The 24377-nt window shown below is 46.3% G+C and overlaps 1 protein-coding gene across 4 annotated transcripts in view; it reads left to right on the top strand.

The window, feature by feature from the left end:
- The window catches only part of msrab (methionine sulfoxide reductase Ab), a 32734-nt gene extending 26286 nt beyond the window's left edge, over positions 1–6448 (top strand). For all 4 annotated transcript variants that reach the window (XM_086154534.1, XM_086154543.1, XM_086154561.1 and 1 more), the window contains one exon: positions 4990–6448. In XM_086154534.1, coding sequence (XP_086010660.1) covers positions 4990–5160 — 171 coding nt within the window. In that variant the 3' untranslated portion in view covers positions 5161–6448. The remainder of the gene's footprint in view (positions 1–4989) is intronic.
- The last annotated feature ends 17929 nt before the right edge of the window (positions 6449–24377 follow it).

Below are 24377 nucleotides of genomic sequence, written 5' to 3'. Positions count from 1 at the left end.
GGAGAGAGCCGGCGAGGGGGAAGACAAGACAGCGGGGTAGAAACGGGAGTACGGCCTCCTCCTCCTCCTCCACCCTTTCTCGGGGTGTCACGTCCTATTTGTGTCCCGTGGCCGTCTCTCTAGCAATGGCAAGAGGGGGCTCTTGCGCTTGGCTGGAGAGCAGGGAGGACCGCGGAGCACGAAGCTGCGGTTCGCTTCAACCGGAGAGTGAGAGAGAGAGAGAGAGAGAGGTAGAAATACACCCGTTCGGCCATGTCTTTGACAGGGAAGTATTTCCGACAAGCATGAAGAAAAGAAGGGCTGGCCGCGCTGAGTGAGCTCAGCGGCGCGCGGACACACACACACACATGCACACACACATGCACACGTCATTTTTGTCACTTTGAAGGGCACAGCATTGAAGCATGGCTCCTGAACCCTAACATTAACTGATATCAATAAGCCGGGCCCCAAATGAACTTGCTTTTAACCCCAGTTTTTGAAATTCTAGGTTGGTTTTATTTCGCTGCTCGATGTTTTTGCACACACACACGTTCACAGATTGTATTTTATCTGAGCATCAGTCGCCCAAAGGCGCTCATATTTCATTTACACCACTTCCCCTGTAAAAAAAAAATCTTTGCACCCTACACATCCTTCCAGTCTTTCTTCCTACATTCCTTCGCTGTTGCTGCAGTATGTGTGCGTGCGTGTGTGTGTGTGTGTGCGTGCGTGTGTGTGTGTGTGTGTGTGTGTGTGTGTGTGTGTGTGTGTGTGTGAGAGAGAGACAGAGCAAAGCCACATAAGGTGATACACAGTGGTGTGACGCCATGCATTCTGATTTATAGATCTAAAATGGCCGCCGTGTTGTGACTGCTGTGGAGGACTGGATGTGGAGCGAGGTAGCGGCGCAGGGTTGTCGGGGCGGCGGGGAGGGGGGGGGTTATTTCCTTGGATGTTGTGCTCTAGCATGAAGCGTTCCCTGCCCCAGAGGGTCGGCGACTCCTGCGGTTTTGTAGTGATCACTGATTAATTAGGCCACAGAGTGTCAGGCTCTGCGCCCATCATCGGTTGGCTATAACACTACTGGATGTAGGCAGGGTAACCACACACACACACACACACACACACACACGCGCGCGCGCGCCTTGCAGACTGCATTGAAAAGATAAATCCAGCGAATAGTGTGTGTTTTGTGTCGAGGGCCTTGTGGATTGTGGATGTTGAGTCCTTCCTACTGGGAGATCAGAACCCTCACATTGTAGCAGCAGCCGAGGACTCGGAGGTCAGCTGCTGCCTCAGCTTCTCTGTGGGATGCGGAGCTTTGATTTACGGACTCCACTGCAACGCCTCCCAGCACTGGCATATCCAGAGCCACACTGCCTCCGTGTGGTCAGAGCCGGCCAGCTCAGGTCACCGGGAAAGGCGTTCGCGTGCTCGGAAGTTCTTGCACGGGCTGAAAATGTTATTTACTTTAAATGGATAGAAATAATCAGCAGGTTTTTAAGTCACATTAATGACCTGGGTTTTATTTCATTGATTCATTCATTCTCTATACCGCTCTTGCACTCTATCCCAACTGTCATCGGGCGAGACAACCTTTCTCGTTCACGCTACCTATGGAGACACGTGACTGTTCTCCTGCTCATTCATATGACTTATAAAGAGACACAACTATTCACCCTCTCGTTCATACGTCTGGACAATTCAGGGTCTCCGATGAACCTCCTGCATGTGGACTGCGGGAGGAACTCGGAGGAACCCCATGCAGACACGGGGAGAGCACGGAGACTCCACACAGACAGACGTGTAACCATCCACCCTCTCATTTATATGTCATAACAAGACAAATAAGTCTCCCTCTCATTCCACGTCATATAGAGACACACAAACCTTCACAAACACACCGCTGGCAGCAGAGCAGGGCACTGACCTGTCCTGACCGTCCAGAGTGACTCGGTCTTTTGCGTCTTGCCCAAGGACACTTTGGGATGCGGACAGCAAGCGGCGGGAATCGAACCTTCCGATTGGCGGACGCCCACACATCACACGGCCACCCTGCCACAGCCCCCAGATAATGAATGAATGAATCAATTCTAATTCACTTTTAAATAAAACATTTCCACTTTATTGATGTGTGTAATTTAAATGTTTTTGCTCAGTGATTTAATGTGGATTTAGGTGAAAGATTCGCAATTTTACTGCTTTTTTTTTTTTTAATGTCGGCATTTTGGACAGAGGACATAGACATGGTCAGAGGAGAGATGGTGAAGATCTGGGTAGAAGAGTGCCGAGGGCATGGATGGAGGGGTAGAGGGCAGGAAGTGAGTGTGTGAGAAGTGGATCCTGGGTCAGATGGAGGAAGATAATTTACATGTGGCGTGGCTGCTCAGACCTTTATTGGGATCCTGAGCACAGTCCTCCGCTCCATCTCCACCGCGAAAGAGAAAAAAAAGCTGTGCTGAGATAAAATGGACTTGTGAAAAAACAGCATTGCAAACAACATCTGCCGCAGCAGGTGCCTGAAGAAACACATGTTGCATGGGCAGACACACACACACACATATGGACACAGAAGGAAAAAAACAAGATCAGCCACACACACTGCTGCACCAGGTAGAAAGAACCTGCCTCAGTTTGAGTAATGGACCTTAGTACCACCTCGGGTTTTCTCATGAGAAACATCTGTGGGGAGTTTCGAGAAAACCCGGATAGATGAATATGTGCCACCTGCTTGGCAAAATTTAAAATCAATTATTCACTCACGGCCCTTTGTTCCCCCTCTTCCTAGTCCAATAACGGCAACTTGAGCGATAATAAGTGAGTACCGGGGGTCAACAGGCCAGAGCAGGGAAGAGGGAGGACAAGAGGTGAAGAAACAGGTTCAAGCAGGTGGAGGAAAATGTCAGGGGTGATAAGTAGAGTATCAGCCAGAATGAGTGGAAAAGACGAAGGTGAGACCAGAGACTCTGTCTGGTTTGGAAACACTGAGGAGAAGACAGACAGGAGGCAGAGCTGGAGGTGAACGTGAGGAGGTTCGCTTTCGGAGTGAGGAGGACGGAGAGTTGGATGATGTTAGATCTTCTGGAGATAAAGTCAGACTGAGGTGTTTTGGACATGGAAAGAGGAGGGATTGTGAAGATCTGGATAAAAGGATGCTGGGATTGGAGCTGCCGTGCAGGAAGTCTGGAGGAAGACCAGAAAGGACATGAAGTTAGTTGGTGTGAGAAAGGAATGTGCAGAGAATTGGATGGAGGCAGATGATTGGCTGTGGCCCCCAAAGGGAGCAGCCCATTGGAGAAGTTAAGGATATAATGGGAATAATGTGGTACGTGTCGTATCTAAAGCTGGTCTGTTATAATATCAACCTTATTATATTACTTGATAAATTCAGTTTTTTATCATTTTGATTTCCCTGTCTGTGAAAGCTCCATCGCGTGCGTTACAGCGTTAATATCCTGCCCTCCGCAGGCAGTGAAGTGACAGCACCAAATGGCATAAAAGCCCTTCCAAATTGCTTTCGAGTGCATTATTTGAAAAAAGGTACGCGTCTGGGGCTTCTGTTTGCCAGCCGCCGCTGAACCTCAGCCGGTCGCCGCCCCCGCAAAGCAGAGCCCCCGGCCCCCCCGCTGCGCCATTCTGAGGGGCAGACTTGTCGCCCAGAGCCGGTCCGGCTGCACCGCCAACTTGTTGTTCTGTCAGCTCTCAAGAGCCGAGATCCAGAGGGGCCCCGGCGGTATCAGACGGAGAAAGCGACCCCAGCAGTCCAATGTGGACCTTTGATACCATCATCAGTGTGTGTTTCCTGTGTATTTAAACGTGCACTTTTTTTTCCGAGCGCGTTTGAAGCCTCCTCTCGTGGCGTTTACCAAAGCGTTAGTACCAAAGTGTCTTAAGGAGTTCTCAAAGAGAGCGGATCCTCTTTGATGCTGGGTCCCACAGAGAGAGCCACGGAGGCGAGCTGCGCTACAAAAAGAAAAGAAAAGATGTTCCTTTCTTCTGTCACTCCATCACCCTGCTTTTCTTGTTAAGGAGCAGAAACTCTTTACTGTATCAGTGCGAGGTATTGAAAAGTTCACATCCGACACGCAGCGGAATAAAACAGCATTTAACAGGTGTGCTTTTTTGGGGGGGGGGGTTAAAAGACCTGAGGAAATGCTTCAATGTGTATTTTATAGGTCTAGCGAGGCAAAACAGCCGCGTCGTACAATCACCTGAAGATGAGCACCGTCTCTTGGAAAACAAGCCGGAGCCCGACTGAAGAAAATGAACAGCCGGATCAAGTCAAGCAATGGCTCGGGAGCAGATTTTGAACTTTCACCATCATCGTGTTTTTCATAAATTCCAATTACAGCTCTCTCAGTCGCAGTCCGTGTCAGGGGGACGGGAGATTTGGAAAATGTAGTCTGGATATCCGGGACAATATTGCACGTCACAAGGCCATTCTTATGCACAGAATATCAGCCGTTGACAGGCCAAGTGAAAAACAGCGTCCCTTTGTGAAAGGAAGGGGTCATAGTGAGTGTCAGCTTGTCTCTGCAGGTTCGGGACACAATGGCTACACCGTGTACATCTCAATATTGTAACATATTGCATATTCGCATTGCCTATTCATTTATCCGAGCAAAACGTAACAGGTACTCTCGATGTTGGTGTTTCAGCCCGTGTTGCACTGCATGCACTGGAGTACGAGGCATCCCATTATTTACTAACATTTGAATGAATTAGCAGGGAGGCTATCTGTCATTGGACGAGAGGCGGGGTTGAGAGCCGGTCGGTCGGTCATAGGGCCACGTACAGAGACGGCCAACCGTTCACTCTTTCATTTACGTCCGGGCAATTCAAATAATCTGAATTAATAATCCAGTGCATGTTTTTTGAAACCACGTCCCCTCCGATGGAGAAACGGATGGAGAGGAGCTTTAATGGAGAGGCTTTTCTAGAAAATCATTTCTAGAAACAGATACATGTTCTCTATTAATAACAGTGTTTGGTTTGTTTTGTTCCCAGGAGCTGGATAAAAAGGGTCACGGCCCCATCACGACTGAAATCCTGGAAGCCCAAGAGTTTTACTATGCTGAGGATCATCATCAGCAGTACCTTAAGAAGGTGCCCAAAGGCTATTGTGGCCTGAAGGGCCTGGGGGTCTCGTGTCCCCTCGATGGGAAGGATGAACTATAAGGAGGTACTATCACATGATGGGCGGAGGTTCTCACATGGGTCTGTCTGTCATGGTAATTCTGCTCTGACTAGCGAGATTCGGGGAAGAGGGGGCTCTCCTGCAGCTTCTGCAGTCAACATTATCTTCACATGAGTCATTGAAACCCTCGGAGTCCGGGCCCCCGCGGTCGCTGCTCTCCTGCTGAGCAGCGGGGAAAGTTTTTGATGTGAGAAGCGGGAGCCTGTGGATTATCCCATGACTGATCACCGCTTTAATTTGCCCCGTCGCACAATAATCCAGTGAACAAATGGCGAGGCTGATGATTGGCCCGCCATCTAGGCTGCAAAAAGTGCACTCACTTACACCGTGCACCGCGAGGTATTGCAGGACATGTGGTCGAACGTGACGTCTATTCCAGGCGAGTGAGCGTCCCTGTCGGTCTGACCGATACACCCGCCACAATGCAGGCTGTTCGTCGCAGAGCTGCCCCCAGCTCACCCCGGTCTCCTAAAGGAATTTCGGCTGGGGCAGACAAGTAGTTCAAGGTAAAAGTCACCACACGTTACAGGGAACTGCAGTGTAAATAGGGTCCTTTCATAATAGGGTGACAGATCAGCTCCGTAGGCTTTAGAGCTATTTGAATTTATTAAATTCACTCATTCGTGCATTCAAGGTCGAAATCCAACCAGGGACCTTCTTGCCGCAAGGTGGAAACGCTAACCACTGCACCGCCGTGCTGCTCGGTTATTAAATCCTCACTGTTTGTCCTGACCTTTTGGCATGGATGTGAAAATAAGTGGTTGTGTGAAACCAAAGACCCGCCTCTTTAAACCGACTAACAACATCAGTTACTTTGCAATTTAGATGAAAATGCTCGACAAATTTTGATGCATTCGAGCTACAACCGGGAACTTTCCACTAGATGGCGACATATCTCAATGTATGCAGGAGGGCAGCCTCTTCTGACAGCATCTCCTAATGTGATGTAGATGAGAAGTCAAACAAAGTAGTAAAAAAAAAAAAATAATGTGAGATTCGAACCTCAGAGATCAGCATGTGATTATATCTCAGATACCGTGTTAATGGATTGATTTGATATTAATGTTTAATTGCAAATTAAAACACATGTTGACCAGAATCAAGCGTTTCTGTTGCATGTAGCTTTTGAAAGAATTAGATTAAGTTCCGATAAACTTTGGTGTGTGTGTTTGTGTGTGTGTGCGTGTGTTGCTCTGATCATGCATTCATGCGCGGTAAAGCTTAGCCAGTTTTTAAGATTACTTCTGCCTCATTTGTGAGGGGACGTATGAGAACCGAGTACCAGAGATCAGTCATCACCAATTGCGGAATGAGACACTTGTGAAATATCACTCGAGCTCTCTTTCTTTTGTAATAAAGATGCAAAAATTTGAAAATAATGTGAAAAATATCTTGCATTATCGGCACTTAATGAGGAATTAAAGTTTAACGGTTCAACCTGAGCGTCTATTTTAAAAAATGAAAATCACACACATGGTTACGCTCAAAAATAGTCAGATCATATCTACAAAAAAGTTCTTTGGTCGACCACAGTTTTGTGATTCACCCGCTTTGCTTCAACCCCCACCTTCTCCTCTATCTTGCTTTCTCTGTCTGTGTGTGTCACATCCTGACACCTGTGTGTAGGTGTGGACCAGGGCACAGGTGCAGGTGCAACCTCTTGGGGCCTATTTCTGTATTGGGGCAGATATTTTTGCATGTGTCTACATGCAGCAGCCGTGGGTATGTGTGTGTGTGTGTGTGTGTGTGTGTGTGTGTGTGTGTGTGTGTGTGTGTGTGTGTGTGTGTGTGTGTGTGTGTGTTGGGGCATGTGAAGTTGTGGCTTGCTTGATCAAACCACACTTAGCGGTGTGTGGTAGGGACGGCTAGCTCTTTCCATCGCCTCTTATTTTGCATGCAGATGTGCTACATCACGTCAGATGAGACATCCTTCAATAAAGCGACCCGCGTTTCCTGAATTTGCAACGGACGCCGCCGTGAAACATTCAATCTTGATCTAAATCAGCCGTTCCGCATCGACCCAGCGATATTGCGGAGAATTAACACATAACACAGAGAAGCAAACTTTATTAGACCATCCGCGAGGATGCCAAGATTCGCTCGAGGACCTTGACTGTGACTCCTCATCAAGCAGTAGCAGTTTGAGTAAAGGGGTGTTTTCTAATTTGTTTGATTGCGAAGGGGGATGGAAACGCGTGGTACTCTCGTACACGCATCCATACACAAATGCAGCGAGGCAGGGCAGGACAGGAACCAGGCTGTGTGAGCCCCTCAGACAGAGCCTATTGTCTGCAGATGGGCCTTTAATGGCCCCACAGCTGGTCACAGACCGCATACCGCTGCAGCTCACTGCCACAGCCTATGCCACATCCAGACCAGACGCATCTCGCATCTATAACACGACCCGGACATTTTTTACACCCCTATGAACATCCGCTGCTGCTCATCAAATTATTTCGCTTTTAAGCGAAATTAGGAGTGGTAAATCAGGCTTGGGTATGGGGGTCATTCCGAGAGGACTGGTTCGTACCTACTCGCACATTCGGAAACACGTACGTCCCGCTCCACTACTTCAACCCAGTCCCCCGCTGCCGCCCGATATAAAAGGCAACGCCCACGCAAAAACACAAATTCACCTTGCAGAGTTTTGCACCCACACACATTTCTTGCAGTCTGATATGTTCTCTCTTGCGTTCTCTCTTGCCGCGTATCCTGCCCTGGAGTTCTTCGTTAAAGTCCTTATCCACATTCAGCAGTGTGTCTTTTAGCCTAATTGAAAGCGCCATTGTTTGATGCGGCTTCCTATCTCGATGCCGCCATAGGCAGCAAAGTCATTATTTTTTTTTAGACACCGAACGACTCCACTGTATTGTTTTGTGAATTATAAATGGAACAATGGAGCAGCGTTGTGTTCTGTTTTTGCGCTCCTACTGTCCTGCCAGCTGGAGACTTGGTGTGATGCTTCTCCTCTCACATATTGACTTTTCTATATTTTCGAGGTAGCGGGGAAACAACCGGGCGTCTGTTGGCGTGCGTGGCGTCGTCCTCGTGTGAGAAAAAACGCTTTCTTTCCTATACCCTCCATCCATTTCTCTCCTGACGGCACGAGCGTCGTCGGCGCGGCTTCGCAGATGCCAGATGTGTTCGTATCCCCTCCCTCGCTCACCCTTCCCCTCCCTCTGGTTCCTGCACGGGCGCAGGGCCTCAATCAGAGCATCAGGGCTCCAGGAACCGGAGCACAGCAGTCTCTCTGTGTTGCCCAGAGAAGTGCAGCCTTGTCTGGGTTGATGCATCTGCAGCCTGGGAGCTAGCTGGGGGAGAGGGCAAACCCTGTTGCGCCTGGTGTACGCTGGTTACACTCGTGATCTCTTCTCTTAATATGGCCTGACTCATGCACTTCGGAAGAAGAAATACACACAATATTCAGATGTAGCGCTTCCACCCTCGACCACGGGAGCATCCGTGTCTCAGCTGTGACTCTTCAAACTTTTAGTTTGACGCAACTCTCTTCGGAGTGGCTCGAAGCCTCGCTCTCTCGCACGTGTTCAAACAGAGATCCCCCCCCCCCAAATAAAAATGTCACACGCCAGTTTCTCCTTTCCAGCGGGGAATAGCAATGGGTTAAGAGCAGCGGCGGAGGGCAGCACGTGCTGCAGGATCTAGTTGGCTGGCTCGCCGGCCCACTGGCTTTCTGGCGGCGGGCCCACGTTGTGACACCCTGCACCTGGGAGCTTGTGTGTCAGCCGTGCTAGCTAGCTCGAAACACCACATGACACACAGGAAACGCGCAAATAACTGCGGCATCTCTCTATCACAGTCGCCGTTTATCAGAGGAGGTTTGAAAAAATATCTGCCTTCTACCGTAGGAGGACAGAAGAAGCCGGTGGAATGTTGGCCGGGAAGGAGACCAGGGGAGGCCGTGTGTCAAAAAGAAAACTGAAAATGAATGTAAAACAGAAAGATGCCACGGTGCCTGCATTGCAGTTGGGGAACATTTCATCACCCTTGGCTCGGAAAGCTGCACATCCTTTATTTCCCAATAAAGCCACCGAGAACGGGTTGCTCAACAGCCAAACGTTGCATTTTTACAATGTTCCACGTTTGCCATAAATACAAAGCAGACCCCAGTTACATTTCCAAAACACCTTTATCCGTCGTTCCATCGCCTTCTTTATCTCCTCCGTCCTTCTGCGTCAAGTTTTGAAAGCCCCGTTAGAGATGACACAGGAAAGCATTGTGCAACATTTGGGCTCTCAGGTGAAAAATGCTGATGTGTCGCCATTCCATTGGAGAGGGGAAAACCAGAGTTTTGTAAGGCAGCACGGCGGCAGCATGTTTCTGAAACCCTAAGTGGCCGAAGGAAATAGAAAATGACGGGAAGACTTCTTCTGTGGAGGAAGAATGAAGGAGATATGATGCTGGCTGTACCAGGAGGAAGCTGTCTGATGCTCCTCCACACAGCTGCTCTCACACGCCTACACACTGTGTGTGTGTGTGTGTGTGTGTGTGTGTGTGTGTGTGTGTGTGTGTGTGTGCTTGCATTCACACGTGTAGCATACACTCTCTGTGTCTTACCTTCACATACCTAATTCTCACGGGCCTCAGACAAACACTATGAAAGGGCTCAGATAGCCAGCAGATGACTGAGTCTAAAATAACCGAAGGTTTCACCCATCTGGCTGAAGACGTGCATGTTTTTCTTTCTTTTTTCTTTTTTCTTCTTCTCATTCAAAGAGAAACTGGCCTCAAAAAACATCCGCCGGTAGATGGAAACTCTGTCCTGGGTGTCATCGAGTGAAAGGTCTGAAGCAAGTGTGTGACCACACAGCGGTGTGTAGTTTTGATGTGTCCCGCGTACATTCGTGTTTGCGTGCTTGATGTGTGTTGTGGCTGTTTCGAGTTTCCATCACAATGACGTGCAAGTGTATCAATTGTAACGGACTCTTTCCACTGGAGAGCTCTTCCGCTTGACCTCTAATTTACCACAGGGTATGGTTTACCTCGGTTTAACAACACGTGAACCCAACTAACAAAAGGCTGAAACAATGAAAAATGTACAGTTTTTTTTTTTATTTACTTTATCTGGCGCGCCAAATTGGCCTCGTTGCAAAATCTAACTCACGTTGAATTGAATCGCAGGAGCTGTGACCTCATTTACCGTGATCTGAATACACGAGGTCATGTCCTCTTCATTCGGGGTCTGGGCTTGTCGGGTTCGTGAGGTTGGCGGGAGAAATGGAGATTTTCTGATCCATTCAGTCATTCATTATCTAATACCGCTAATCTTTAAGTCAGAGTAACTGGAATCTTTCCCAGCTGTCATTCGACGAGAGGACCTGGACCGGCCTGCCAATCACAGGGCCGCATTCAGAGACGAACAACCATTCACCTTCTTACTCCCACGCCATATAGAGACATTAAACTATTTATTTTCTCGTTCATACCTCCCATAATGACATGCAGCCATTCAAGGGTCATTTCAAGACCTGTGTTCAATCACCCTCTCATTTACACATCTGGACAATTCAGGGTCTCCAATGAAGCTCCGTTATCTTTTCGGACCGCCGGGGAAAAGCGGAGAACGCGGAGAACGCGTTCTTCGGCGACATGTTCCTCCTCAGCCCCTTCTCCTCCCGCTCATTCGCCTTTGTCTTGAACGCTCTCATCTTCATCGTCTCCTCTTTCTCCTTCCGGGGCCATGTGAGATGAGTACAAGACGGGGGAGAGTGTGAGCTGTGGTGAGCCACAGACCAAAATAACTGGTACTTTTCTTTTTTTTTTTTTTTTTTTTTTTTTTTTTTTTTTTTTTATAAGAACACATGTGCATCCACCCACACATAAAGTCATACATGCATACACAGTCACACGCACACACACGGTCCCTTCTCCTCCACCATCCCTGGAGAGAGCTAACTTGGAAGCACGGCGTTTTTCGGAGTCTGCGTTGAGTTCCTTGAAACGGACCTTCGGTTGCAGTGAACCCGAATTTCTCTCCGTCGTCTTCCTTTCCAGTCAACTCCAACGCACGACTTCCCATTGTCTCCTATCTTCTCTCCGCTCCCTTCTCTCAACACAGATCTTGCAGCCTCCTCGTCAAACTGGCATAGTGGCATCATTCTAAAACTAGTATTAAGCATTTCCTGCTGTGTCCGTTGGTGGGTGTGAGGGTGTGTGCGTGTGCGCACACGTGCGTGCGTGCGTGTGTGTGTTTGTGTGTGTGTGTGTGTGTGTATGTGTGTGTGTGTTGGGGCGGAACGCACCTGGTCTGCGCAGCTGTGGGGATCTTAGCTGGGGGGTAGAGCGAGAAAGGAAGAGATAGAGGAAAGAGAGAGGGATGGGAGGAGACGAAAAGGGGGCCCTGTGTGCTGAACCGGGGACCCCGGCGAGTTCAAATAGAGAGACGGCTGAAATTGAGGGTCTCTGATTTCCGGCAATGTTATCACAGTGGCCTCGGCGCGCACTTTTTCCTAAAAGTTGGTCCGGCTAAAACAAGACGTAGTGAGAATCCTCACAGTGGACCGCGAAAAAGAGAAATGAGAGAATTTGAATTAGACTCTGTCTGATACGTAGATCCGCTGACTAAATGTTTTTGCGGGGGAGCCGACAAACAAGTGTTCCAATTCTCCTTCATTTACCGGCTCTGTAATCTTGAGTTGACACCATTTGCGTGCGATGGAATGTAGTTCCGGTGTTCCTCTGCAGAGGGGGCAAAGAATCTGACGGGGAACCCGCGAGGAGCTGACAGTCCCTGAGAATTTATCATGTAGATGTCAGTGTGAGCAAGAAAGCAGATGATAATCAGAGTGTGCAGCAAAGTGAAAACAAACAAGAGTGTTTATTGAGTTTTTTTTTCATTGCGAGCAGGCAGAAGTTCTCCAGAACGTTGCGAGAGCACAGATGTCAAACACACACACGCACACACACACACACACAGTTTCCCAACTGCCTAAGCAGGGATCTGAAAGCACTGGAGGTTAAACGACCCAGGCAAAGGTCAGGCTGCAGACGTCCGTAATAAAGAACACGCAAGCAGAGCCTTTATAAACCAATGAGCACATTTGTATCATAAATGCGTTAGAGTGATGACGTACACTTTCCCATCATCGGCGAGCATGAACTGAGTAGATCAGCGCAGAAATTGTTTTTGCCAGGCCCGTGCAGGACACGGCTGCGTCATCACAAGATTATTTTATCACTAATCATCAAGGTTGAATTTGTTAACGTTCGTCTTGATCACCTCTGTCAGGTCTTCACCATTAAATGTAGAATCTAGAAGCGTGCAGAGCTAACTTTTTTATTAAAGTCAACCATATGAGGTGCACTTCAGCATTATTTGGAATTTTTAATTTGGCAGTTAAAGTTTCATTCAGCCTTTGCCTTTTAGGGGAATTATAATAATATGAATATTATTTTAAATGCAGGCGTTTTGAACATAATACCTCGGGGCCCATCAGCCGGTTAAACACCGCAAATGTGACATAACAGTCTCAATGGAGATTCAACTGCAGAGGACGAATGTGAAAATGTTGCACTTACTGCATGAGCAAAAGAAAAATGTTATATATATATATATATATATATATATATATATATATATGTTATATATATTTGTCAGAAATAGCAAATATAATATGTTTTAGTTCATCTCAGAGCCTGCAAGCAAATATTTTTTCTTGTGTAGAAATTGAACTTTTTCTTTAAGCAGTTTATTAACTAAACCAGCGTCTCCACTCCTACTCCAGTGCAGAATGTACACTGTTTTCCGTCCGTCTAGCTCATTGTGGCTAAAGGTGGCTGGGAAGAACTTTGCAAACATTTTAAATCCTCTTAGGAAATACCTGCCTCTGAATGAGATATCAGAGACGTCGGCTCACAGTTGAGGCTCACAGTTAAGATGAAACAAGTCTTAATTGTGTAGAAGTGACTGCACTAATGCGCTTCACATTGGCGAACTGGTAAGTGCTCTAATTACAACAAAGTGGATTTAGCAGCTGTTTGAAAATCCCCAATCGCTACCTACTGTGACCTTTGAATAGATAAACAACAAATCACTGTTACACTTCATCATCAGCACAAAAGAAGTGATGTCTGTGTGTGTGCGTGTGTGTGTGTGTGTGTGTGCGTGTGTGTGTGTGTGTGTGTGTGTGTGTGTGTGTGTGTGTGTGTGTGTGTGTGTGTGCGTGCGTGTGCATGTGTGGACACAGAGTGGACTCTGAGTGGTTTGGATGCGGCTGGTTTTCATTCACAGCTGTAAAGGAGCTTCTATTTTGGGTGTCAAATGTATAAAATTGAGTTACAAAATATTTGCGGTCTGTTGCATGTTACAGCAGCTGACAGCCAACATTAAGAGAAGTGACAAAGATCAGCTTTAGGCTCTGCCGATGTTTACATCAGGATTTTCTGGCCTCGTGACTGCTGCTTTTAATACGTCTTGCGATGAAATCTAGATGTCAGCATCTCCATGGTATACTGATATAAGATTGGGCCTGGTTTTTATTTATCTGTTTTTACGACCATCATCAATCAGTTGACCCTGGTTCAGCTGTTTTTTTCCCGTACAGTGAAAGGACACCCGAAGCCATTAAATGTTATCTGCTCTTCACACGTCTAATTGCCGCCCAGATGTTTATTCAGTTTAGATCTACTTTTCTAAATTAGTTCACGCGCGTTCTTATCAGCAACGTTAAGATATGCAAGCCCGCTTTTACAGTCAGCAATGCACGTCGGCGACCCTGAGTTCAATTAGGCTCGACATGCAACCTAATTTCATGGTGTGACCCCTGCTGCGCCCAGACACACACGCACACACAAACACTCCCCCACTGGATCTCGTAGAATTCACCGAAGTGGCTGTGTCCTTTGGATGATGCGTGAGGGAGGGAGGGAGCTGGAGGAGGAGATGTACCACCTTAATGGATGAGGAGAAGAATTCCCATTTGAAAGGAGGCAGTGAAGCTGAAGCATTCTGAAAGATTAATCGATTTTCATTTCGAAGGACGGTATCTTATGAGAGCTGATGACCTTTGACCCTGGCCATAGAGCCTCGTGTCGACTAGTTTAACAATTGCTTTGACAAGTGTCACGTGACAGAGGTGCGGGAGTTATTTGCCTTTTGTGTTGTTGTTACTCATAGAATTTATGCTGTGCAAACTAGTCAGACTAGTCAAAATAATAATGATGATGATGAATATATATACATATATTTGTAAATGACTAAAGACACATTCAATTCATTCATTCCTGTTGTGACTCAAAGGGGTCAGAAGCTTCCAATGAAGCCCCATAATTATAAGATAACGCCAGCTGTACTATATATTATGGATTTATACAATTATGATATTATGAAAGCCATAATGAGTGTTTGGTAAAATAGGAGGAAAAGAGCCCAATGCATTATGGGCGAACCCTGGGAACCACTTTCTACAGCAACATATCTACCGGATGGTTCCCAGCAATCCTGAAACAGCCCTAACTCTAAGCTTTGTCAAAAACAACACTGTCTGGGTCCGTGAGCCCGGCACTGTGACAACAATGTTGGCCTCATGGACCCAGACAGGAAAGAGAAATATATATAATCTAAAACTGAGAGTGTCTAAAATAGACAAAATAACTAATGTTGGGTTGGGTGGGAATCAGGAGGAGAGTAAACACACAGATGAGGAGAAGGAAGGGACAGAGCCCTAGACAAGTGAAGATATGAAGGTTGGAGCAGTCACATGTCAGTTGTTCAATACAAGCTGCTTCTGATTGAAAACATTTGTGTTCATACATCTGTCTCTGTGGTAGATTTGTCTGCGTGGGTGTTTTGCCGATGCTTTCCTAGTTACCAGCTTCAATGCAGCGCAGAGATGTACACTACTTATTGTCTGTGGCGAAACCCTGTCTGTGGCAGGAAGCAGAGCAACCTGAGATCTCTGCAGAAACAATAATGGAAAACCTCACTCATATAGAAAACATGGGTGTGTATGTATGAGAGAATAAATGTGTGTGTGTGTGTGTGTGTGTGTGTGTGTGTGTGTGTGTGTGTGTATTTTCAAATACCTGCACATGAGTGGATGACATCTTGCCAGGAGAAAAGTAACAGGCACACCAAAGCCAAGGTGAACCGGAATTATGAGAGATTTTCTAAGCATCGAGTATATCTGCTTTTTCAGCAATTAAGTGGAAACCACAGGCCTTCCTTTATCGAGGCGGCGCTTTGCCTCAACGCGTGCAGACGACGAGGACGGATGCAACAAATAACCTTAGCCTTTCAAAAGTAAGGAAACAAAAACACAACTACTGTTACACTGTGTGTAAAATACTTGGCTGTAAATAACATTCACTTAATTACTGTTGTTGGAGCCGTATATTTCCACTGCAGTGGTGTGGTAAAAGATAGATGCATTATAAGAGGGAGCATAACCTACGATTGGTATCAGCGCAGGAATAGATATATAAACAGAATATAGAAACAGAGTAAGACAATATTCATGTGTTCCTGAGCAATAAAGACATCAATTCATCCATTCTGTATATATTTATAAACCATCTCGTTCTATGTCTATATATATATGAAATATCCATCCTGTTCTATTCGTATACATAATTATATAGCCATCTCATATATGTATATATATATACACACACATATAGAATGGATATTGTTTATATGTACAGAATGAGATGGATACTATATAAAAAGAATGTGAAGATATACATATATATGTATATATATGTATACATATATACATATAAATACACACACAAAGTGATGAATAGAATATATATTGGTACATATACACAGAGATGATTGAGATGATTGATATACATACAAAGACACACATATATGTATATATATACATATATGTATATATTTTTGCACACATACACACACATATATATATATATATATATATATACAGGATAGGATGGATATAATACATATGTACAGAATAAGGTGGAGTTATATAAATAGAAAGAGATGGATTAATATATATATATATATATACATATATATGGAGACGGAATGAAGTAATAAATGTCGTTATTGTCTTCGCTCAGGAGCACAATGAAAAACGATGCATCTCTGTATGTCTCTGTATGCAGGAAAAAAGAAAAATAATAAAATACTCACAGATCCCACATCACATGTCTCATGACATTCGCCTTAAAAGAATTATAGCAAAAATTACATAGGACTACAAAATTCCAGCAATACAAACTTACAACTGTATTCATTGAGAGGCAGAGAATTGCATTTGAGGTTAAAGGCAACCAATAGATACTAAAAGAGGTTGAATATTATATACCCAGAATGGGATGGATGAGCTGCAGATGTACTGAGTGAGATTCAGCTTTCGCTGATTGAAAGTTGACACAGTCTATAGCTTGAGTCTTCTTTGAGGGCAAACCAGCCCTCATTCAAATGCATGAGTTCACCACAGTTAACCTGCTGACAGTATATCGGGTAATTTTCAGCCAGGGTTCTTTTACTTTTAGTTTTACTTTAGCAGTCGGTGATAAAGACATGTTCACAGAGCAGATGAGGATGTTGAGATGAAGGTCAGCTGTTCGTTCATTCCAAGAATGACCCACAACCGACTGCCGTTTGGCATCAGTCTGCACCGGAGACACCAAAAACAGAAACCATCAGTCTTATTAAACTCGAGATTCCATTATTGCCTCAAAGGTGATGACTCCCCTGAGCCTGTCGGTAAATGTTTCACCGTGATACTGGAATTGCAAGAGTGATGCCTCAGCCTTCCCCACATGTACTCAGTTTCAATTCAACTGAGTCAGCGGCTGAGAAATCAGGTTACAGCTCAATTCCCAGGTTTGGTTATGTGTGATATACGTGTGTGTATATGTGTGTGTTTGTGTGTGTGTGTGTGTGGGGGGGGGGGGGGGGGGGGGTCACGGGGATGTTCTCGACTGTGTCATCTCCAGCAGCTGTTTCCCTCGAACCCTGTCTCGCCCGCTTCGCTCCCTCCCACCCCATCGCCTCACAATGAAACCAATACAAAGGAACAGGAAGTGCCTCCCGTTAACTGGGGCCCAATCAAAGCCATCATTATTCCCTTGTCAGAATTTTAACAGGAAATAGCTTCTCAGAAAATATGCCAGCTGTGCAGGGAGTGTGTCGTTATTGTCTTGTAGGTCTTGTCTATTTCAGCTTTCCTCCTTTGCTTATCGGTCGCCGCTGACAAAAGGATGCACGGAGCCATCTCGGCTACGTGTGCGGCACGCCGTCGCTGCTTTGCGTTCGCGAGGCACGCCAGGCGCGGTGTTTCTCCGGAGGTGGGATGGTTATTGTGTACGCCGTAAGAAGGGCATCCCTGCTGTGCGTGCACCGGCTTCTTTGGTTCCCGTCCCGACACGAGCGATTGTCTTTATGAAAATGCAGCCGTCAGGGCTTTGTCCCCAGAGCGCATACCACACACGTGCAGGAGAACATACATGATCGCACCAATACACACTAAGCTTTGCCACACGGAGCCTCATCTGTACGTTGGCCGCGCTGATTACAGCAGAGAGGGTGGGTTCAGGTGAAGCCTAACGTTTGCCAGATGCTGCGGCAAAGTCACCAGGAGGTTAGCCCAACATTGGAGTGTTGATGTTGGTTCGGGAGGGTGGAATCATCTGCCTTCTTAACGGGAGGGGGGGAGGCACATCTGGCACGAACAGAAAAGTAATTTTTGAGCATTATTCAAAAGGAGCGTGAATCACGGCGCAGATTCATCTGCGTTATCTGCGGCTTTTCACCGAAAGAATGGAACATTAATCTGGATATCAATTTGTCCCCGTGGAAGACAGAGGTACTTTCTTTGTTTATCTAATCTTCAGTTTGTCCTCTGTAATCTCCCTGTCTTTCTTACCCCTCGCAGACGTCTGGAGGGCAATAATTAACTCAGTCACTCTGCGCGTTGACACAGGTGAGCAGCACCCGGGCTGTTAAACAGTCATTACAGGGCTGTTGTGATGAGAATGAACACACACCGGTTTGATTGACAACAGACGTTGTCATGGCTTGTCTGTCGCATTTCCTTCAGCTGAAACCGCGCCATTTACCATTTTTAACACAAAATGAGTAAAGCGATGTTTCGCAGAGGGCTTCCAGCGTTAAACCCACATGGAAAACAGCAAAAAAGTGCCGCGTACAGATTCAAAAAACAGCATGGTCAGCGGTTTCGCCCCCCCCCCCCCCGGAACTGGACTCCATGTGGCCTGCCATGTTTTGGCCAGAAGATCTGCTTTGCGTCCATCTCTGTGGAGCTTATCAGCGGTGTTTGAAGTGCTCATCTGAATTACCTTTTGGACCCCACCGTCTCCGACCCTGCCACACTCTGTTGCCTCACTTTTCACTTTCCCTGAAGTATCTTTTATCTCGCTGTTCTTCCACGTTTGTATATCTCACTCATAATAAGAATCCAAGATGAATAATCTGCACCACTTATCTTGCACACAGGGTCATGGTGTGTGTGTGTATGTGTGTGTGTGTGTGCATGCGTGTGTGTTCAAACGCGGGCCTCTTAAATCGAATTCTTAGTTGACATAATTCACACTTTCAAAAAGATGGTGAAATCTGGACACGTATTATTCTACATGAATCACCAAAATCAAGCACCCAATTGTTGCAGCGGGAAGAATAACCGGAGGGTTATTCATTCATTCACTATCTATACTGCTTATCCTGTGGTCAGGGTCACAGGGGGGCTGGAGTCTATCCCAGCTGTCACTGAGCGAGAGGCGGTGCTCACCCTGCACTGCTTGCCAGTTGAAAATAGGACCATATCATTCACCCTTTCATTCATGCATCACATAAAGACATACAACTGTTCGCTACATAAAGGTATATTGTAATTCATTAAATTGAGAATGCATATGTTGTTTCTACTCAATGGCATCTGCCTCAGTAAAAGATGATGAGTCTGTACAAGTGTTCAGTGACGTAGTACAGTGTTTATGAATGTACTAGCAGGCACGTGCTTCTTCATGTATTTTGAGTTACACTCTCCAGTGACAAATATATTTCCAGATTTCAGTCCAGAAAAATCAACACACATCAGTCTGGAAAATTGCCAGTACGGCGACACTTTGAAATCCGTTTTTTTTTTCATTTTTTATTTTCCTTTTTTCCGAAGCCCGTCGGCTTGAGTTCAGCGAGATCAGATGTAACGGGACGCATTCGTCTCCCCCAGATGATCAGGGGATTCAACATTTTTAGAAATCTTTGACCCTCCTCTTAGACCAGACTCTTGGCCGTTGGGAGATATTTTCAGTAAATGCCAGAGAATGTTAGCAGGAAATGTCCATAATACAATACACACAGACCAGACACAACTAAACAGATGCAGGCATTTCCTGGAATGGCTACTTTCCTTAAGAGTGAGTCATGATTGGCTATTAGTCCAAGAGATTATAAATAACACAACAATAATACATCAATATTTTTATCAGCCCACAAACGCGTGAGTGAAACACACTGGAGCGTCTCAACCTTTGTGAAACCATAGGTGTGGTTATTCAAACGTAACCCCCCCTAAGAACCCCCTCCTCGATGCCCAGCTGAATGTGTCAATGCAGAGATGACCAGCTGGCGGCGAGTTCATTTTCCCTGAGCGTTTGCAAGACGCAGTGCGCGGCCTGGAGAGGGAGAAGAGCCTCGCAAGACAGGCTTCTACCTGCTCATGACAGAACACGGACCTCAGGAGCTCTGTGACGAGCAGATCAGATAAATGTGTGTGTGTGTGTGTGTGTGTGTGTGTGTGTGTGCTTGACGGACCTCGGTTCTTGTGTAGTCCTTGTGAGAGCTTCTAATCAGGTCACTGGGATCCCAGACCACTCCTCTCCCACTCTGCCCCCTCCGTCTGGAGGGCTCCGCCAGGGGTGACCAAGAGAGGCACCACTGACCCAGATTAGGAAAGGGTAAGTGTGTGTGTGTGTGTGTGTGTGTGTGTGTGTGTGTGTGTGTGTGTGTGTGTGTGTGTCCGTGAAGGAATCAGCTGTGTATCAAATCTCAGTCCCCACTGTTACGCTTCATCATCAGCACAAAAGAAGTGATGTCTGTGTGTGTGTGTGTGTGTGTGCGTGTGTGTGTGCGTGTGTGTTTGTGTGTGTGTGTGTGTGTGTGTGTGTGTATGTATGTGTGCGAGTGAATGTGGAGAAAAGGAAGCAGTGTTTCAAAGAATACAGTATCAGAAGGAAAATGTCACTGCAGTTCATCTTAGACTTCAGGGACCCACTTGACCTAGAAATACGTCTCTCACACACACACACACACACACACACACACACACACACACAGGTGCAGAGATACCCACCGGGGATCTAATGGCCTCTGTCTTTGCGCCTCTGTGAAATCTGACCAGCTGAACCCCTGCAGCCGAAAACGTCAGATTTCCTGTCTTTCTTTCTTTCTTTCTTTCTTTCTTTCTTTCTTTCTTTCTTTCTTTCTTTTACCCATTCTTTCTTTCTTTGGCAGCCTGAGCGTCCCCCTCTCCTTTTTGTCCTCTGCCCTCCGGTCTCTCCCACAGTCCCGTCTGTCTGTCCTATCTCCTCGTCCGTATCTCCATCTTGTTCCCCTGGTCCGATGCTCTCTCTCACTTCAACACCTCTCTCAGAATTCTAATAATTGAAACATTCTAGAGTGATGCTGAATTAAGGCAATCTTGCGAGAGCAATTAAGAGTGATACATAACAGTATGTATACAATTTGGCATTATCAAGCTATCAGGTATAGAGACATACAACCATTTATTTAAATAATTTCCTTATTGTTTTGGGCTTCGCCATCACTTCCGCAGTTCTAGTGTAGGTTGTAGTTGCTAGTTTGAGCGACCATCTGCATCTTCCAACACTTGACAGTTGCGACCTGAAATGATTTTATGTGTCTTTGAATTAGTGAAAAGTCAATATTGCAGAATTCATAAAGTAGAGCTTTTGTTGATTTTTGTTCCACTCCTAAATCGCAAATAATGATTTTTATCAGTACTGCAGCGGCTTGGCAGTGTGGTCTGGCTGACAGCTGTGTTAATAGAGCAAATTTAAAACACAATTCCATTCTTGCTCCATTGTCCACACCAGATGTTGGCCGTGATATGCAGCTTTGGCTGCCAAGAGAAAGAAGGGCAAGATGGGGCGAAGACAAACCAACATCAGGGAGCGAGCGCCGGTAACGGTTGACCGATGCATCGCCTCGTGATTCTTGTGCCTCGGCCAAATGATGGGCTTGAAACTTGCCACAAAACACTTTGTCTGACAGATGACTGGTGCATAGGAGGGAAGACCCTTTGCACTGGTGCGGCTCATTAGTGCACGCAAGGTCAATCAAAAGGTGAAAGCAAAAATACAGAGATATAAATAACATCAGCATTTACCTCCTATGTCCTGATCTCTCTTATTCATGTCTCCTTAAAATGTACTTCTAATAGCAATTAATGCTAAAAGTGGCTTTGTGTTGTCCTAAATGGTTAGATGACATTTACTGCTTTGCTCACTTCCTCATGGTGGGATCTAGTCATTTCTAGACTCGACCCACTCTTCTGCCAAAATGATGGGTTCGCTACTCTTCTAATAAATTGAACTTTTTGGCTGTTGGTATTCGAAACCAGCATATTTGACTGTTGATGTTTGGCCACTGGTGAGCGAATGTGTTCTCAGAGTCGCTTTTCCAAAGGAGTCAGCAAATCGATGTGTATGGCGGAAGAGAGCTTAGCAAGAAAAGCGTTCCTTCAAGAGTGCAAACGTCAGCACCACTGGTCTCTTTAGAGCTGAGACTCTTTCATCTACTTGATGTGGCTCTGTTACAGATCCTAAAACTGTTGACATCTGCTATCCAAGAACATCAGCCGATCGCCAACCACTGCCATCAGTGTGCGACTTTACGGCATATAAGCAGGCCAGTGCGGGTGATGTTGTTCATAAAGTGTTGATAATGAGGAAAATATTAATTTATACATCCCACAGGGCCAGATGTTTGACCTGCTCGAACGGCGGAGGAAGAACGGTCAGTTTCGGCCACGGCCGTTGAAAACAACAAAACAATGGTGTGACCAACAGCTGGCTGTTCAATCGCTGGACCGCACCCCGAAGCAAAGGCATCAGTGCTGTTGCGCCACCTGCCGGACGGCGTCCATTGATTCCTCCACGGATAGCCCGGGAGAATATTCCAACTACAGGACAAGGGCAGAGCCCCCTGATATGAGTTTATTGGAAAAAGCTCAACTCCCACACCGTGTAGTCACACTATCTAAAAACCAAAGCACTTCTTCACGACCCCTTTTGTTTTTGGTATTGTTTTGAGGTGGACCCTTAAGGAACCATAAACCTCACTTCCCATTTCCATCAGAATATCCCAGGAAACAGATTAACCAATCAATAAACTCCAAAAAAGAAGTGACAGTACATCTGTCTGTCAACTCTGGTTGCCATGGTGTCCACATTGGGGGAACCACAACCACCAACAGGTGTTATTGTGCTATTTACGGATGCTACTCTGCACGTAACAGATGTAGCAGTGTTACTTTGTGTTTCTTGAATCTGATAACGCACTTGAACTTTATGACAAATATCTGTTGTTGAACGTCATTCATTAATTTCATTTTTGAATGTCAGTCACCAACCGTCTGTATTAACTACCCATGATGCAAGTGATGGTTGATTGATTAACGAACCCAGTATATATCCGAAAAGTGCTGCTGACTGACCGCCTCTCTGCAAGAACCTTCACATAATAACACAACACTGATGCTGTGGAGTGCTTGGTATCAGAGGTCTTCCACCATGGGATGTTCAGAGCGATGACATCGTCTGGACTACTGGTAACCATGGGCAGTCTCTTCTTTTTTGTGGAAAATTCCAGATTTAACACTCACCCTAGCAAAGAGTGGATTCGATTTAACCAATGACGCTGCAAAAAGTACACAAACTGATGGAGGAGTGGGCTTTGTGTTGCCCCACCTCGGTCGGAGGCTCACGTACAGCAGTTTCTCCTCAATGGTTGGTCCTCAATGGAAAAGTCACTTCCTGTCTATATTTGGAAGTTTACTGTCTTTGTGACCGCATTTGGTCTCAGCAGTCAGATATAGTCCAATGACTTTCACTCTCCCGCTGTGACGGAGCTGCTGTAGATCACGATGGGCCAGCTACGCGGATACACTCTTATCTAACAACGTGGGATTTGATGTGACTTCTGTGGTCACAATGGACTCTTGGTGGGTCGGCGAATAAATCAGTGAAGTATGCATGTGAGCAATTTCATACTTGACCCCGTGAGGCTCCTTCTCATCAGCAAAAGCGAGGTGCATGAATTTCTGCATAATGATGCTTAGACTCAAGCAACGGACGCATGAAAGGCATCCTGTGCGAGAGGACGTCTCGCGGCAAATGTCAAGTTGCGGCGCGGGTCGGCAAGAAGAAAAGCTGTAGATACCGTGGGCTGTTCAAAGCTGCCCGAACACTGTGGCTCCTTCCATGAAGACAATAATACAGATAGCGGCCGGAGGAGAAGGAGTCATGGCTGACACCAGCGATCCAAATAATTAAGTTTTGCGGCGCCGTTAAACATCCATGTGAAAATATCTCCCGTTGACAATGTGGCTTATTGGATTTATCAGTATTCCTCCCCGTGTGTGTGTGTGTGTGTGTTTGTGTGTGTCGGCCTGAGGTGCCCCTTCTTGCATGACACTCTGATCCGACCCATTGGAAGAGGACAGATGTTTATGCTCATTATTATGTAATAATATTTCTCTAATTTGGCTGTCAATACGACATGCGTGGCTGAAATTTAATTGAGTGCAAATGGAGAAGAGGAGAAGAAGAGGAGAAGGGGGGGGGCTGATAATTATGCATGGCGATTGTTGATGGCTTGATTGTCTGCGTCCAGCTGCACGGAGGAGTGGGAGAGAGAGAGAGAGAGAAAGAAAGAGAGAGAGAGAGAGAGAGTGAGAGAGGGAGGGAGGGCTGGAGGAGAGGAGGCTGCATGGGCGAGAGGCAGACTCACTGACGCCAGGCTCGGAATTCTCCCATCCATTGAAAGAGAGACCCGATTGTGTCCGGGGCCTTTGCGACAAGCACCTGATCCCTGCCCAAACACACTAGTGGATGTGTGTCTGGTAGTGTGTGACTGTGTGCGTATGTGTGTGTGTGTTTGTGTGTGTGTGTCCCACAGATGTATGCGGCAGGAATCCAGGCGACACGTCCTGTTTGCATTTTTTTT

The sequence above is a fragment of the Fistularia commersonii genome, chromosome 1 (genome assembly GCF_037954325.1).
Source record: "Fistularia commersonii isolate RoL2024-O1a breed Wild chromosome 1, RoL_Fcom_v1.0, whole genome shotgun sequence".
NCBI classification, from domain to species: Eukaryota; Metazoa; Chordata; class Actinopteri; order Syngnathiformes; family Fistulariidae; genus Fistularia; species Fistularia commersonii.
This window is presented reverse-complemented; position numbering and strand designations above follow the sequence as displayed.